Source organism: Odontesthes bonariensis, chromosome 21, assembly GCF_027942865.1.
Source record: "Odontesthes bonariensis isolate fOdoBon6 chromosome 21, fOdoBon6.hap1, whole genome shotgun sequence".
NCBI classification, from domain to species: domain Eukaryota; kingdom Metazoa; phylum Chordata; class Actinopteri; order Atheriniformes; family Atherinopsidae; genus Odontesthes; species Odontesthes bonariensis.
In genome coordinates this window covers 6,157,223-6,174,325 of record NC_134526.1, presented here as the reverse complement: position 1 = coordinate 6,174,325, position 17,103 = coordinate 6,157,223, and the positions used below count along the sequence as shown (strand labels likewise).

At 40.6% G+C, this 17,103-nt stretch overlaps 1 protein-coding gene across 1 annotated transcript in view; it reads left to right on the top strand.

Annotated features, from left to right (window-relative positions):
- The window catches only part of LOC142371776 (shisa family member 6), a 110,759-nt gene that overhangs the window by 86,087 nt on the left and 7,569 nt on the right, over nucleotides 1–17,103 (top strand). The window contains exons 6-8 of the mRNA XM_075454511.1: nucleotides 8,598–8,660; nucleotides 9,368–9,388; nucleotides 14,345–14,497. Of these exons, the coding sequence (XP_075310626.1) occupies nucleotides 8,598–8,660; nucleotides 9,368–9,388; nucleotides 14,345–14,497 (237 nt within the window). The remainder of the gene's footprint in view (nucleotides 1–8,597; nucleotides 8,661–9,367; nucleotides 9,389–14,344; nucleotides 14,498–17,103) is intronic.

Genomic DNA, 17,103 nt, shown 5'->3' with positions numbered 1-17,103 from the left:
GCTTTGAACGTTCTTTATTGAGAAGGAGCCAAAGATGCATTAAAATCATGTTTAATTCTTCTTCATTTCCCAAGCTGCATTTTTACGATAAGTCTGAAATGTTGTTTTATTTCAAGGCCGACACACTGTGTGCGCAGAAAAACATCATATTATTCCAAGGCCACGGTCAGTCTGCTGCCACCAGCTCATACTCCATTAGCTGTTGTGACGTGGCGACTGTGATTTGCTCCCATTAAGCCAAAATAGCATCAAATAATCACTGGATGTTCGGCCTGTATTAAGACCATTAAGAGCAATGCAGGAAAAAATTATCTTTGCATCTATTTAAGTGACGAAACTCCGAAAAGTACAAATAATCTTCTTGACCCCTTCTTGACTGTCTTAGGGATAAAAAAGTCTTTTTTTTATTTTTTTGTTTTATTTGGTCCAAATATTTCTACCAGTGCCCCTTGTTGGGATCTGTCTTCTCTGACCCCACATTTAAGGTCTGTTGTCACCAACTTGTAAAAGGTAATGCTGCCCTTAGATTTGATAACCACGTTAATGGTGTAGTTAAATCATCCTTTAATTAATTTATTATTTATTTATTCATTTTCTTTCTTTCTTTTTTAAAATAATTTATTTATTTATTATTATTATTTTCTTAAACATATCTTTATTGCTTATTTAAATTATAAACGAAAAGCTTTGTAAAGAAGCATGAACGCCTTATATTACACAGAACGTGGTGAACAAGCAAACAAACCATAAAAAATAAATAAATAGATAAATCATCCCTTTTTCATCTCTAAAATCAAACCTTTCCTTTCCAAACGTGACTTGGAATCAGTAATCCATGCTTTTATAACCTCCAGGTTGGATTATTGTAACTCTCTTTTAACAGGAATTAGCCAGGTCATCCTGTCACGCCCTCAAATGGTGCAAAATGCAGCAGCACGATTTCATAGCCTTTGTAACAACATATGACTTAAACCAGGAAAAATGGGCCCAAATGAGCTTTTCCCAGTGCAAATATGGTGTAAAAGTGTTCAAGTAGCTAGTGTTTTTATGTAGAAAGAGTATAGATATGGTTTATATTCCGTCTTTTGTTGTTGTGGTCAAAGGTTTTCCTCTTGGAACCCTCACTTGGTTCCTCCTTCAGCTACCGACTCCTCACCCTTCTAGTTTTTGGCCCGCTGATTCACTGAGTCCATCATGCCGCAGCAAGGATAACGGCAGCTTTGTGTGATGTTACTTCTGACATATCGAAGAAGACATCAGATAAATCTGTGCTTATCCTTGTTAGTAATTCACAGACTCCAAGAAGCTGTTCTCCCCGAGATGGCGTCGGTGAAGTTCATGACAGCGCTTCGGTAAGGCTCGGAGACTTGGTGATTGTACGGATTACTGCTTTCTGTTTTTAAATGTGTGGGAATGTGCTGTTAGACTGCTGCTTTTCCGACGTTAAAATAAGCACGAGGGAGCAACTTGTCTCTTCAAAGATGCAGTTTGTGAGGTGGAAAATTAACTTATTCATCATCAGCAAAGAAAATTATAGCTGTTTACTTGGAGACGAAATTAAACTTTTTAATATGCCGTAATTAAGCTGAGGACACTGAGAAGGCCTCTTTTTTTCAAATACCCAGAATTCAGAGATGTTTGACTGAAGCAAAGATGGAACGCAAATTTAAAGGTGCCATCCTCAAGATGCCAAAAAGATCACAAATCAAATCAAGTTTATTTGTAGCACATTTTATGCTTCACATAAAAGAAAAGCATTGCAGCAGAGAGTGGAAGAAGCATTAAAAATACATAAAATAATATAAAGAGAAACAAATAAAATAACAACAACAGTCCAGATAAATTCAAAGGTATCGTGCAGATTTCATGCACAGACACATGAGAACAGAAATGTTTTTAACCTGGATTTAAAAATGTCTCCATTTGGTGAAAGTTTAATCTCCACTGGCAGTTTGTTCCACTTGTTTGCAGCATAACAGCTAAATGCTGCTTCTCCATGTTTAGTCTGGACTCTGGACTGGACCAGCTGACCTGAGTCCTTGGATCTCAGAGCTCTGCTGGCTTTATATTCTCTGAACAGATCACAGATTGTAAACCATCAGCAGGCTTTTAAAATCTATTCTGTGACTGACTGGAAGCCAGAGTAAAAGATTTTAAAGCTGCTGTGATGTGTTCAGATCTCTTAGTCCGGGTTAAAACTCCAGCAGCAGCGTTCTGGATGAGCTGCAGATGTTTAATGCTCTTTTTGGGAAGTCCAGTTAAAAGAGAATTACAGTGATGGAGTCTACTGGAGATGAATGCATGGATGAGTTTCTCCTGGTCTTTTTGGGAGAGGAAACCTTTAATGCTGTTGATGTTTCTGAGATGGTAAAAAGCTGCCTTGGTGACAGCTTTGATGTGATCTGAGTCTATCAACACTCCAAGGTTACGAACTTGCTGAGTGATTGTAAGGGCCCGAGTCTCAAGATATTTACCAATGCTGACACATAAAGTTGTGTATCGTCTGCATAACTTTGATAATTGATGTTAAAGTTCTGCAATATCTGACCCAAAGGGAGCATATACAAGTTAAACAGAAGAGGTCCAAGAATAGACCCCTGGGGGACTCCACAAGTCATGGCCACTCCGTCAGATTCGTAGCTGCCAATTGTAACAAAATAACTTCTAAGTAGGACCTGAACCAGTTAAGGACCGCTCCAACCGCTTGGCTGCGATTGAACCGTTAAACCAATGTTAATCTAATGTTATGTTGAATTTGCCCTGAAACTGGCAGGATTAGCCCGTAGCTGTAGATTCAGCAAATATTTTCATTTAGCATTTATGTGATAGTTTAACAGGCTAAAAGGGCTTTTTAAACTGTTATTTTTCACACAAAGGATTTTTCTTTGGTTAATACGTTTGTATGAAGGAATTCTCTTTCAAATAGGGTGTGATGAGGGACCGAAGTACTAACAGTTGAGCTAATGTTTTATATATAATGCAGATTTTTTTTATTGTTTCACTGATATTAAAGGGAAAAAACGGTTGGTATCTGCTATCCGCCAAATTATTACCTTTAATATAGGCATTAGTAGCACCCACAATTCCATATTCAGTGCATCTGTAGTTGATATCATGACTAAAATGCAGTTTTTTACTTTAACATACTTTTTTTCTGCTCTTACTGCATGCAAAGCTGTGCAGGGAAACAGATGCTCAGAGCATCACTGCAGACTCGAAGCTGTTCTCTAACACTCTCATTTTCTTTGGATTTGTTAGTGGTTTAAAATGCAAGTGTCACAAAATATACAGTTATATAGTTATAAAATATACATAAATATATATTTTTTATAGGTTTATCTGCTCGTTTTTTGACGTGACAATGTGAAATGTTCTGCTGCACTGTGACTCTATCTAAGGAAGATCGAAGGTTTAAATGAGCTCAGAAGTGTTTCTGCCTCACCATCACACACACATAATGTATGCACAAGGGCAAAATAAGGTGATGTGTCCCACCATGCCCACATGGTCCCTCGCACTCTTCCAACATAATGACATAGCACGAGCCTTCTCCAGAGCCAGCGTCTGTCCGTCAGCTTCCCCAGAGCGAGGCGTTTAAAATGGATCTGGGTCACAGTGGGATCCCCTCTGTCCACCGGCTGGAACCTGGAAGCGTTCGATTCATTTGTGACAGAGCTGCCAGCATTGCTTCTGTCTATCCATGTGGCACACTGCACTGTCAGCGAGGGCTGCCACATTATGCCTCAACACCTACTGCAGATATGTGCTGTTTCTCAGATGGATTCAGGTTAGCAACTTCTTCGTGTGGATGATGAAACCGAGGAGAAGAATAACTGATTTGTTCGACCATTACAGTAAAAAAAAACACCTTCGTTTCTATATGGCTGATATTTTACCCACAAAAATGGGTTCGGCTTTAAACTCGTTGGTGGGGACTTTCAGCTTATGAGCAGTTAAAAGTCATCAAGTTCATATGTGTGTCACTGACTCATCTGACTGTGGTGCCTCCTGAACCAGTTTGACTGACGTGCATCATACTGGTTTTAGTCAAAAATCTAGTTCTGGTGTTTATGATCTCAGTTGAACATGATGTGCTCGTCTCTAACTGTTGGTGTAACCTCAGGGAAATGCAGATGTTTATGTATTATATGTATTCCTAACAGCTCTTGTTGGTGCAAGAATACAATTTTATGTGGCTATTTTTCATGGACTGAACTAAAGAAACTGGAATAAATGCTGTGTCTTTGTGACAGGCCGCAAGTAACAAAGTGCGTAAGAATACAATTTAAATTATTTTTGTTGCTTATTATGTGTAGACACAACACTGGTTTAACCCTTGAGTTCAGACTTTTTCAAGTCGAGCTTCATGGATCAAATTACAAAGAAATGAGGGATGGCTCAAGACTTTTGCACGGTACTATAAATCGACCATAAATTTTGTTTTCCTGGTAACTTTGAAACCGACTAAATGAACCAAACAGATTGTGATTACAATGAATTGAACTCCAATTGGCTTGAATTGGACTATACTATTTAAGTGCCTTGAGAAGAAGGCATTTGTTGTTTTTGGTGCTATATAAATAAAACTTAATTGAATTAAACATCAGGAGCGATCTGTTGATATAAACGCAACATGATATTCATGCATTGCTTTTTATCAGTGTAGAATACGGAGGCAGGCGTTTACACCTCAGTGATCCTGCTGATACAGTCGACTTCATCAGTGACCGGCTGAGGGGACCAGGCCGTCTCCATGGTTACCGAATGATGCACGAGAGGTGCCGTTATCGTTTTCTCGAGATAAGGAGATAAATAACTCGTTATCTTGAGAAAACGATGCATGATTGGTGTGAGTTAAACCTGATTCCATTCTTCAGATGTTTGTCACACCAGCCGGATTTGCTTTGTGCATTTTCACGAGCAGAATTGCTCCACATTCCATGTTTGATTCATAGGCTACTTTATTCAGTTTTCAATGAAAGGGGGGTAAAGATGGGTACACCTTTGCCAAAAATACATATAAACACATATAAACACATATAAACAGGGGCGGCCTCGAAAACCATCGGTAAATTAACTCGTTATCTCGAGAAAACAATCAGAAAAAGGTTTATACGTACCAGGTCCGCTCCGGGCTTCCGTAGTAGAAGCACATGAAAGTCATGATTCTATCATTTTGGAATAAGCTCATTTTATTACCCTACTTGCCCCTTCGTTTTTTCCACCAGCATGTGACGCAGTGTAAAGGAGGTTTACCCTGATCGTAACGAATCCAGAAATGGTTCAAAACCAGCTTCAGATTGCATACTTGTTTTTCATGCTCACAACAATAATATGAAAGGGTCCTTTTTGGGGTTTTTTCTACGCACTTGAGGGCATTTTGCTGCAGCTCTGTGATTCCACTTGAGCTCAGATGAAGTTGCTCTCCACAGACCAAACGGAGCCGAAGCTATGAAGTCTCCAGCCTCCAGAAATAACTATTTGGTGTGACTGCTCACTGTCCCGTGGTTAAATTATTCCTGCCTGCAGATTCTCTTCTTATAACAACAAAAAATACAAATCTATATTTCAATCCTGTTTGTCCTCATTTGAGTGTCAGACTTTGCTGCCCAATGGAAGCAATAGCATTCAGATAAGTCAAATAAAAGGGACACCTGGATCCCACATGCATGGAGCCGATAAACATGCATAACCTCAAGGAAAAGCAGCGTCACTCGGTGATAAACTTATGAACTTTGGTTGAATGCTTGTGATTGGTTTCACAGTGTGGAATTCCTGTTGGTTTATGTGCTCAAGGGAAAAGGCAGTTTATGCAATTACAGAGTGGAGTAAACGAGCTGAGTTTTCTTTTGCTGCTATAATTGGTCCCTTGATCAAACTTGTGCGATTGGACGTCAGCGTACAGCTGCAGGGGAGAACGGACCAAAGTTGTTTTCGCAATTATGCCGTACAGCACCTCAAATTTTGACATATTTAACATCATATTAAAGTCTGGATATTAGCTAAATCTCAACATTCCTCTGAAATGTCACCTGTGCCCACTGGGACATCAGCGTCATGGATGAACAAACACCAAACCTAAACTAAACCATTTGTCCGTTCAAAGCTTTGCAAAGAGCTCATACAAGTTGTTTTTGGCAATTAGTGCAGTCGTCTTACTGCATTTAATGTTTTTATTGGATGAAAAGGGAAAACGTTTAAATGGAAATCAGGTACGAGTGTCACAGTCTTTGTACGGTGTTCAAAAAAAAAGGCAAAACATAATTGAATAAAGGCAATATTTTCACTCTGGAATCATGTGAATTCCCACTACAGCTCACAGATGGAGGTCTCAGAAGATGCTGCTTTGTTCTTCAGGCAGCCGAACAACACCTAACTACATTACTGCAACATTAAAACCCTCACAGCCAAGATGGATCACCTTGAATTTTAGCTGCTTCCCTGCTCCATTTAAAGAGGCTATAATCAATCATTTTGCTAAAGTTCAAGCGTGTGCATTCTGTCTAATGAAAGAAAGGGTCTCATAACGGAGCTACGGAAGTTTACAGCTCACTCGAGACACTAAACAAATCAAAGCTTTCATATCTGGAGTTTCAGCAAACCCCGACTTCAGTGGAAGGAAAAGCTGATGCTCTGAAATGGAGGATATTGGAGGTCAGTATAATAACTGAGCCTTTTCTGTGAGCTCATAAAGAGACATTATTTTAAAGGTCAGCTCTTCTCTACTTCCCTGTGGTGGCCAAAGAGCTCTGTCCAGTCAGCACACGGACAAAGAACATCTGGGAGGGGTCCCTCTGGGTTGTGGGGGTCCTCAAAGGTGCAGCTTTTCTGGTTTTAATGTTGTGGCTGATTGGTGTAGTACCTATAGATTATATACAATAAGTATTAAAGAAGAGGGCTTTTGCAGCCTTGAAAGGGGCTCTCTGAGGTTGGCTGCATGCTTGTTGTGGCGGATCTTAAAGGGCTAGTTCGCCTCTTTTGACATGAAGCTGTATGACATCCCATATCAGCAACATCATTTATGAACATCTTCTTACCCCCTGCTGCGTCCTGTGAGCAGAGTTCCAGCCTCATTTTGGTGTTGATGAAGGTAGTCCGGCTAGTTGGCTGGGGTTTAAAAAAATAAAGAGTTTTGCTTCTCAAAACAATATGCGTTCAACAGAGTAATACATTTGCATCACAAAATCGTTCTCCAGGAAAAAGTCAGACCTCACAATCGCTTGGCCCTATTTTCTCTCCCTTCGTATATCATAAATGATATTGCTAATATGGGATGTCATACAGCTTCATGTTAAAAGAGGCGAACTATCCCTTTAAATGTAAATCTAATTTATAGTGTGTTGTACACAGTGGATATCTTTTAGTTGTTAAATGTCAAGGTTTTCAGGTCTGTAAGGACTGTCAGAAACCAATAAAATCACTTGTTCCCAAACCATATGAACCCGACTGTATTTTAAAGATGGCCGCCGCCTCAGACGCAACCAGACATTTCATAAGGACATTTCCCCCAAACATTGAAAGCAGAAAATAACTTGCTGATATTTATTCAGTGTTCACAACCTTAAGTGAATTGTGAGCTCGTTTTCACGCTGATTGTTCAATTGTTTGGTCAGGGCTCCTTTAGTGTGATAAATCAACTCACTATCCATGTCCCAAACACTTCTGATCTGCGCCGGGCATCCCAGCTCCAGCCGAAAGGCATCGTCAACCAAAAGTTGACACTTAACATTCAACCGTCAGAAATCTGGGGGTGACCTTTGACCTTTGATCTGAGGTCGGACAAACAAATGAACAACGTCATCAGGACTAGTTTTTTCCAGCTGCGTCTCCTGGCCAAAGTTAAAACGTTTTTAAGTCGTCACGACCTTGAGAAAGTCATCCATGCCCTAATAAGTTCAAGGTCAGACTATTTTAATGCGCTTTATGTGGGCGTCTCCCAGTCTTCTCTCAGCCGCCTTCAGCTGGTGCAGAACGCTGCTGCCCGTCTTCTAACCAACACCAACAGACGTGTGCACATCACTCCTGTTCTGAACTCCCTCCATTGGCTTCCTGTCCTTTATAGAACTGATTTTAAACTTTTAATGTTGGTTTTTAAAGCTCTTAACGGCCTCGCCCCGTCGTGTTTATCTGAGCTTTTAACAGTCCTGGTAGAGCTCTGAGGTCAACAGATCAGTTTCTGCTGGAAGTGCCCAGGTCAGAATACAAACCCTGGGGTGAGCGAGCCTTTTCCCAAAGCTGCCCCCAGGCTCTGGAATAAGCCCCCCGTCCAGCTGCGTCTCATTTCTGACCTGGGCCTCTTCAGATCTAGGCTAAAAACCTACTTATTTAGGATTGCTTTTAAAGGTTTAATACCCAGTAGTATGATGACACTTTTATCTTATTCGATTGTATTTTATTGCTTTCACTGTTCTTTTATTGTTTTTACTTCTTCTTCTCTTTATTTATTACCTGCTGTAAAGCACTTGTGTACACCGTAAGGATTGTCTGTCTTGATTTAAATAATGACGTGCAGCACAAAGCAAAAGGGCAACACCGATCCTTACATGTCAGTTACCATCCTTTAACTCTTTCACGTGTCTTTGTTTTTGTCGTGATAGGAAACCATCACCATGACTACCAGCACAGCCACCTGGACCTGACTGCGCTCACACCAAAACTGGGTAAGTAATCCTGCACTGGTGACGATGGATGATAAATTCCAGGAGAAAAACCTAATGTTCTCCGTTGTTGCTAGATTTCATGGTCGTGATCAACCTGAACTAACGTTCCAAAATACATTCGGGTATTATCTGTCACCCAGTGAAACAAAAGCCAAAGACATTTCTGGTTAAAAAGACAAAAGCATGTCTCTCAAAGGGAGATTAAATGCAGTTTGCTCAAGTTATTAAAAACCCAATTACCGTCTTGGCTCCCCGTCTATTTCACAAAAAAATGTAATTTTCTGCAAAAGTGGATCTTTTAGTGTGAAACTGCATCTCCATAGAAATTAAATACAACCGGAAGAAAAACACTCTGTGATATTTAAAACCTGCCAATTGTTTTTAATGCAACTGTTTTTGATTAAAGATGAGAAATTGCCATTGAATCATGACACAAAGCTGTGAATGTCTGCCTCTTAAAAAGGGCGGCTCTTCACATGGAAAACGGGTTTCAAAAGTTCTTTCAGAACTAAATAAAACTCTTTGAAGTCTATTTATCTTCAGACGAATATCACAGCCTAATTCAAGAGTTGCTCTTTTGGACCTTGTGTTAACCCTTAGCAACAGTCTTGCCATATTCCCACAACCTCTAGTTTGGAAGCTGCGGTTGAAGCGTTCTCTTCACATTTGCTGGTGTTGATGCTTTCTTTCTCACTTGGATTTGTTAGCCCACAGACAAATGAGACACGGTAAGTGATACACGTACGCCTTCAACATACATCATGTACAGCAGAGACCAGAATGTATTTCCCTGCACTCTGCAGGTCATTTTTATTCTTTTTTTTTTTGAGCGCTTTTGTATTCTTTGCAGTCACAAAACTTCACGCTGCTGCATTACAATTCATGACCTTTAAGTCCAATCTCAAGAATCTTTTCTCACACATTATTTGTCTTCCTTCTTTCCACCAAACCGGCTCTTTTTCACCACAAAACCACACGTGCACGCAGTCTCTGCCTCGCCAAGCGTCTCCCTTTTTACACCATATGTTCCTTGTCTTTCTCTGTCCTCCTTGCTGCAGCAGTCGCTCAGGCCTATTTTTAAATGCAGCACCAGAGTCCCTGTTCATATCCCAGCCCTTCCCACCCGCGGCGCTCTCTGACCCATGACTGGGGCGTCCCAAATACCGAAGCCACAGGAGCTCCTCACAGTGCGGGGAGCCTTAATGGTGTCATACCCTGATATCCTGAACTGAAGCGTCCAAGGCAGTCAGCAGTGAGCTTGAGCTGTTTCAGAGTAGCTGACAGATGACTCGTAGCTGCAGTGGAGACAGATTAGCCTGCTTTCTTGGTGCTGCAACTGGTTAACCGATTTGTAGAATAAAAAGTTGGTGCTTTATGTCATCATTTCTGAACCAAAACACTCAAACATTTCAACATAGATCAAATCAAATCAAATTTATTTGTAGAGCACATTTCATGTACAAAACAATTCAAAGTGCTTCACATAAAATAAAAGCATTGCAGCAGGGAGTGGAAGAAGCATTAAAAATACATAAAAGAACATAAAGAGAAACAAATAAAATAATTTAAATGAACCTAAAAACAAGCCACAGTCCAGATAAATTCAAAGATATCGTGCAGATTTCATGCATGGAAACATGAGAAAAGAAATGTTTTTAACTTGGATTTAAAAATGTCTAGATGTAGACATTCTCATCACTCTCATTGGGCCTCATGCAACAACATTTTCTTATTTTTATTCTAAATTTCTCTTACTTTTTTCGTATTCGCCACGTCAGATTCAACAAACGCTCGTAACTTCGGAAAAAGTTTGTAAACGACCTGCGTAAATGATGAATGCCACACGTGCATTCATCGTATTCATCGCATTCACGTATTTAAGTGCACGAGGATAGTAGATTTGCATACTCCACGCCCTAAATTATACCATATAAGACTGTGCTTCCTCGCTCCTGTGCCAGGAAGTGTTGAGTCATGAAAACGGCATCAAGGCGCAAAAAGAACAACTTTAGCGGCTCTGAGACTGAAGTTCTGCTTTCAGAGATCCAAAAAGGAAAATCTGTCATTTTTAGCAGAGTCAGCAGTGGAATTACGGGACCTGCTAAAGCCAAGAAATGAGAAGTTATTACGAGTGCTGTTAATTCAGTGTCACCTGTAGTTCGTAATGTCACCGAAATAAAAAACAAATGGTTTGATATGAAAATGGCTTTAAAAAAAAATGCCCCTCCAAAAATAAGTAAAAAAACAACACATACAAGATGTTTTTTCTTGAAATAAGCAAAAAAAATCTGCCAATGGAACTAGTGAAAATCAGCTTGTCAAGATTTCTTCAAATAAAATGTGATATTTAGGACTTTTGAGTTAAAAGTGATCTTGAAATTAGCTTTTTCAAATGAAAAAAAAGCTTGTTTCGTGTGAAATATATCTTAACGCAAGATGTTTGCAAGACTTTTTCATTTCAAGATATTCAAGATGTATCGTATTAAAATAAGTCCCTATATCTGTCTGAAATGGTACTTGTTAGGCAATTGTGTCTTATATTAAGTGTAATGAGATACTCAATGAGAAAAATATACTTGGTAAGATTTAGATTTTTTCCAGTGTGATGCCTCTTTGATGGGGTGGTCCATGAGGGGGGTCTTCTGGCACCACACCTTCTGGTCTGCCTGGGCTGGTTCAGGTAGTAGGAGACCCTCATTCATGGCAGTATTGTGCAAATCTGGCATGCCTTCTCTGGGCTATAGAGCAGTTTGTCCCCCCGCTTTATCGAGACGCACCCACCTGGCCTTCAGGTCAGTGCACTCCACGACAGCGGCACGGGTGCTTTGATGCCTATATGTGTGCAGTCTATTGCTCCGATTATGATTGGCAGTCCAGCCAAGGCATGAAAGTCCCTCTAAATTTGTACTTGTTGGACAGCGGTGTATGGGAATTTGATGTACAAACTTGATTGGAGTAACAGCGGACTATTTTATGAAACTCCAACGACAGGTCTGGATCACTCTGTTCTGTTCGTACCTGAAAGAAAACGTAAAATACGAAAAAATTGGTGAATGCGCAAATTCTCTTAAATCACTCGTACGCACGACTTAAGAACAAATCTGTGCGTACGAACGGTTTTTGCATGAGGCCCAATGTATCTTGCTGCCCCATTCGTACATACTTTCCCATTTCTGTATTTAGTTCAAGTCAAATGTTTGAACACACCTTCTCATTCTAAAAAAAAATGGGTAAGTGCATCCAAACGTTTGGTGGCGCTGGGCTGTTGGTATTTACAACAAACCAAAACAAGCCAATAGTTAGTCCTGGATTGTTGGGGTGGTCTTCAAAAAAGTGAACATTATGGTCTTTAACACTCACACGGATGAAAATGTCGGAGGCAGATCTCTTGTCATCTCTTTAAAGCCAAGAATTTGCAGAAATCTATCAATCCATCCGTTAACTTCTGCATATCTGAGGTTGGAGTACGGTGACAACAGGGTAATTCTAGACACTCTTTTCCCCACCACTGCTTTCCAGTTTGCCAGAGGATTTGTAACCCTTCCCACCAAATTCTGGCTCTATCTTGATACCCAGAAGGTACCCAGGGGGCATCCTAATAAAGCCAAAACCACCTCAGCTGAGTCCGTTCAACACACATAAGCAGCAACACCACTCAAAGCTCCTCACTTCATCCTTATGAAGGGAAGCTATGCTGCTAGCATCTGTGACTTCACACTTTAGGTCATTACTGTAAAATTACTGGGAGGGAAATGGGAAAAGGATGAGGAAGGGCACAGGTGTGAGATAGAATGGGAACAGGTCAATAAGATGGGAGGACTCATAGAGACTCATGACTCTCCAAAGGAAAACCACTTAAAGATAATGGATTACAGCTGGACACTTTGTAATCTCTGTTTGGTGCCGATCAATACATTCATTTATCTCATTACAGCCACCAGCTCCAACCTCCGTTGGGGGTTGAGAAGTATATTAATTGTGTTTGTACAGTATTTTTTCATTAATAACCTGCAGAAAATATACGAGCATGTCACAGAAAATTAAACGATGCTGTTGTGGTAATTAAGCACATGTATTACAGCTGAGCGATCGAAGATTATGAACAAAACTTGCTCTCATTGTTTTACATGCCAAAATATGTGGTGTGCTCACATACCTACAGTATCTAGCTCTATATTTATCTTAATCAATCCAATAATACAAAGCCTATCCTCACTAGGATCCTTGTGTTTGGTTCAGAAGTGTTGATTTTAGCTACAAGAAGTGTCCCAAATCATGGAGTTTAGTCTTACAGGGAGGAAACATTTCACAGTTTCTAACTATTTTGTCAGGATTGCGCCGCGTATTACCTTGGCTGTGTTTGAAACCACATACTACATACTGCATACAGTATGTAGTAAAACTGCATACTTCCATACTGCATACTCATCGATCAGACTGTATGCAGAGCGTTTACCCACAATGCATTTCGCTCCTGCCCGAGCCGAAATCAGCCGGCCTGAAGCTGATTTCGCTTAAGCTCCAAACTCTGTGAACATTTTCAGGCGAGAAAGTAGTCGTTTAGATCCCCAATGTGTTGAAAATCTGACAAAATACCGGCTATTTACAATTTTGTTCCCACGAATTCGGCGCTACTAAAGCTAGCCGCAGTGAGCAACGCACTTCCGGTTATTTTCACAAAATAAAATACCCGTTGCCTTTTATCATAGGGAAAGCCATTACGATACAATTGGTGCTTTTGTTTTGAAAACAGGAAGTTATAGCTAGCTTGAAACTGCCGTTTTGACAGGAAATGACGATCGGTATGATTACCTGATAGTTTGATACTCAAACTACCCAAGATGCAACGTAAGGTGACGTCGTGAGTAACCTCATCATGAGAAACCTCATGATGCATACCCAACATTTCGGCGAATCTAGAATGCATCCGGGCATACTAACTCTAAAAAGTTAGTAGGAGAAGTATGCGGTGTCGAACACAGCCCTGGTCTTTATTTCCTTGGTGACATCACTTTGGAGCTATGCACAGGTGCCTCCTGGCTGTTATTCAGGCTGATCCAATCACAGAAAGAAAGCAGGGAGACAGACAGAGCAGTGATATTCACTGGAGGCCAGCTTGGTGGTGATGCCTCTGGCCATGGATATAAAGGGCTTGGGTGGTGGGTCCGAACCCAATTACACACACTTGCAAAGATCTCACTGGGTTTATACAAAGATATTCTTTAGTAGTAAACAACGGTGAGCCGGGAACAAGCCGCACAAGTGTTGCATCACACATAAAAGTAGGTAAAAACATGGCTTTGGTTGCTGCACTTGTTGGACATTTAAGGGAAACTGAACCAGAACCACACAAGTTATTCCCAGTATGACGGCTATTACAAGCCCATTTTGCTGTTTGTGGCAAATAAAAATAAAATTACCCCACGTGCGTCCCTGCCTGCAATCATGATCGATTACCCTAACTTGATATCTATTTTTTTTTTAGCAAATATGCCAAGTGGGAGCACTTCAGTTGATTAGCAGCAAAGGATGTAAAACACTACCGAAGTCATAGACTCTCTAGTCTTGCACATTTCTGCTGCATCAATCGTCCTCTCCTAAGTAAAGACTCTTAGCATAAACCCATCTCTGCGACTGAATGCGGGCTGACTGCAGTGCACCACTTCCTCTCTTGTCCCCTGTAGAGAGGCCCCAGAGAATGAACAACATCCTGACCTCGGCGACGGAGCCCTACGACCTGTCCCTCTCCAGATCCTTCCAGAACCTGAGCCATCTGCCACCTTCCTACGAGCTGGCCCTCAAGCCTGACTTAAGTAAATACTCACTCCACAGATTAAGTAGGTGGTCTTTCATTCGCCCTCCATCGCCGTGTTTTGCCTGAAAAAAAGACCGGGAATGACGTCAGTTTTCGTGCCCCTTGCATTAAAAGCTTGCTACATCTAAACGTCCATTACAGAGGCATGCATCATGATGAGTATCTGCAGATGTTTGGTGGCTCATCATGCAGATGCCCCTTTCCCTTTTTCACCTTTTTAGGGAAATAAACTTCTTAAAATGCATGAGAACACTCTTGAAGCCTCCATACTCATTTCCACGGACTCATCTACCGGCTCATCAACTGATATATAATTGGTGTGTAATTTGGCTCCATCTGCGGCCCATGCCATGTTGCTAATGTCTCTTAATGACATATTAAGAGCCTTTTTTCAGCAGAATAGCTTCTATATGCCAACAGAATGGTGCTTTAATGTCATAGCGACAGTGGAGTTCATTATCCTGGCTGTGACATTTCCCATTGACTGTGATGTGTGAGGTCTTCGTGTTCTTTAGATTGATTGCATGTTTTGTGTGATGATCCCAGTTTTCTTTCATTGATTTAATTTTTTATTAAAGCGGGAGGTCTCTCGAGATGCATTGTCTTCTTCAGGAGAGACGTGAATGAAGCGGTTGCAGAGACACTCAGTTATTTCTCAAACAGGACATGAAGAATGAGCGAAAGCTAGACTTTTCAAATATTGATTGAGAGTGTTTGAATGCATCGCGCGAAGTCAGTGAGTCCAATTAAAGTTTAACTGTTTTTTTTTCAAACTAAGAGCAGTGAAACTGCAGCTTCCTCCATTTTTAAAGCCTCTCTGGGTCATAGGTGAGTATCTAGATGTAGTGTTTGGTGTGACAGCTGTATGAATCCATATTTTTTATGGAGGCTGTTCTTGCATCCTGCAGTGCTGAGTTGGAAAAGTTATAGTCTTTCTTTCTCTTGTACCTCGTAGGAGGGACGTTTGCTTTCTTGCTCTCTTAAATTTAGATTTAATTGATAAAAATTTGAATTGTGCTTAATGTTAATGTTTACCACATTTCTAGGGGTTTTGTTCCCTGGAATTTCAAAGTTAATGGGGATTCAATCAGCAACTAAAAATCATCTTACACTTCAGATGCTCCACTTTCTCGTGTGTCCTTAGATGAGCAGGCATGGGTGTTGGTTAAAACTGAGTATGAAGCATAAAGCTGAGAACCTGAGAGAGCTAGTATTTGACAAATACCTTTTTTTATCGTCAAATAAAGCCTCTGAATACGTCCTCCATCAGTGAAAATTCAAGTCTTAATGAGGCAAACCTTGTAGCCAGCTGCTCCAGAGGAAAAGCTTCAGTCTTCGCTAACTGAAGCCACATTTGTTTTTAATCCCATGGCACAGAATAATGTAGCATAAAGACGGGTTATCGGGCGTCCTGCAGAGAGTTTGTCTTAGCAACCCACAGTATATAAAAGACACATGTAACGTGTTTGCTTTAATGGTCGAGCTGCTCCTGTCAGAGGAGGATACTTTAGGTGTGCAAGATGGATTTCATTTGAAACCTTTTGCTTTTAGACGGATTTCCTTTAACGGAAGCAGTAATCTGCTGCTTGCCCCGCTGCTGATTTGACTCCAGGTTTGTACCAGATGTGTTGACAGTTAATCCTTCTAAAAACACTCCAAGTTGTTCAGCATTCAACGTAATTTGTCAGGGAAACTGCCTCCTATCAGGATAATTGTGTTTTGCAGGAATGAATCCATTACACATTTTAAAGCTGCTGGAAAGACTGGTTATGTGAGTGAAAACATGCATCGGCACAATCTTCTGTCAGTGCTTTGCCTTTTTCTGTCTTATCAACTCAAGGCTTTGCTCTTATCTTGCCTAAACCTTATCCACACAGAGTAAATCGCAGGGACAAGTCACACCAAACGACCAATAAGCTTTTCAAATTTGAGACAGGAAGGCCGACCTTTGTAGAACGCAAACATGTTCACAAGTCATTTTTTCCAAGTCCAAGTCGAGTCTCAAATGACTGAAGAAATTGTAACTTATATAACATTTTAAATAAACACTCAGGCAGCTAAACATGTATGAGAGCTAGTCAACCTGGAATTTTATCAGGTTTCCCTGAAATTGTAAAAGTAGGCGATTTTAAAAAAAAGCAATTAGATTAACGTGAAGCTACATTCTCTTAGACTTGGCAACTGTTAAAGGGATAGTTCGCCTCTTTTGACATGAAGCTGTATGACATCCCATATTAGCAACATCATTTATGACCATTTTCTTACCCCCTGCTGCGTCCTGTGAGCAGAGTTCCAGCCTCGTTTTGGCGTTGATGAAGGTAGTCCGGCTAGTTGGCTGGGGTTTAAAAAATAAAGCGTTTTGCTTCTCAAAACAATATGTGTTCAAAAGAGTAATACATTTGCATCACAAAATTGTTCTCCAGGAAAAAGTCAGACCTCACAATTGCTTGGTGCTATTTTCCCTACCTTCATATCAATCTGTGTCCTCAACAATATTAATCGGTCTACAGTCCTAGGCATGGGCGTCAACTGGGTATGGCAAGGTATGGTAGCTGCCACATCTTGGCTCCAAGGGAAAATGTAAATGTTCGTTTTTCCTTTTTTCTTTAATTTATGGAATTACTCTGT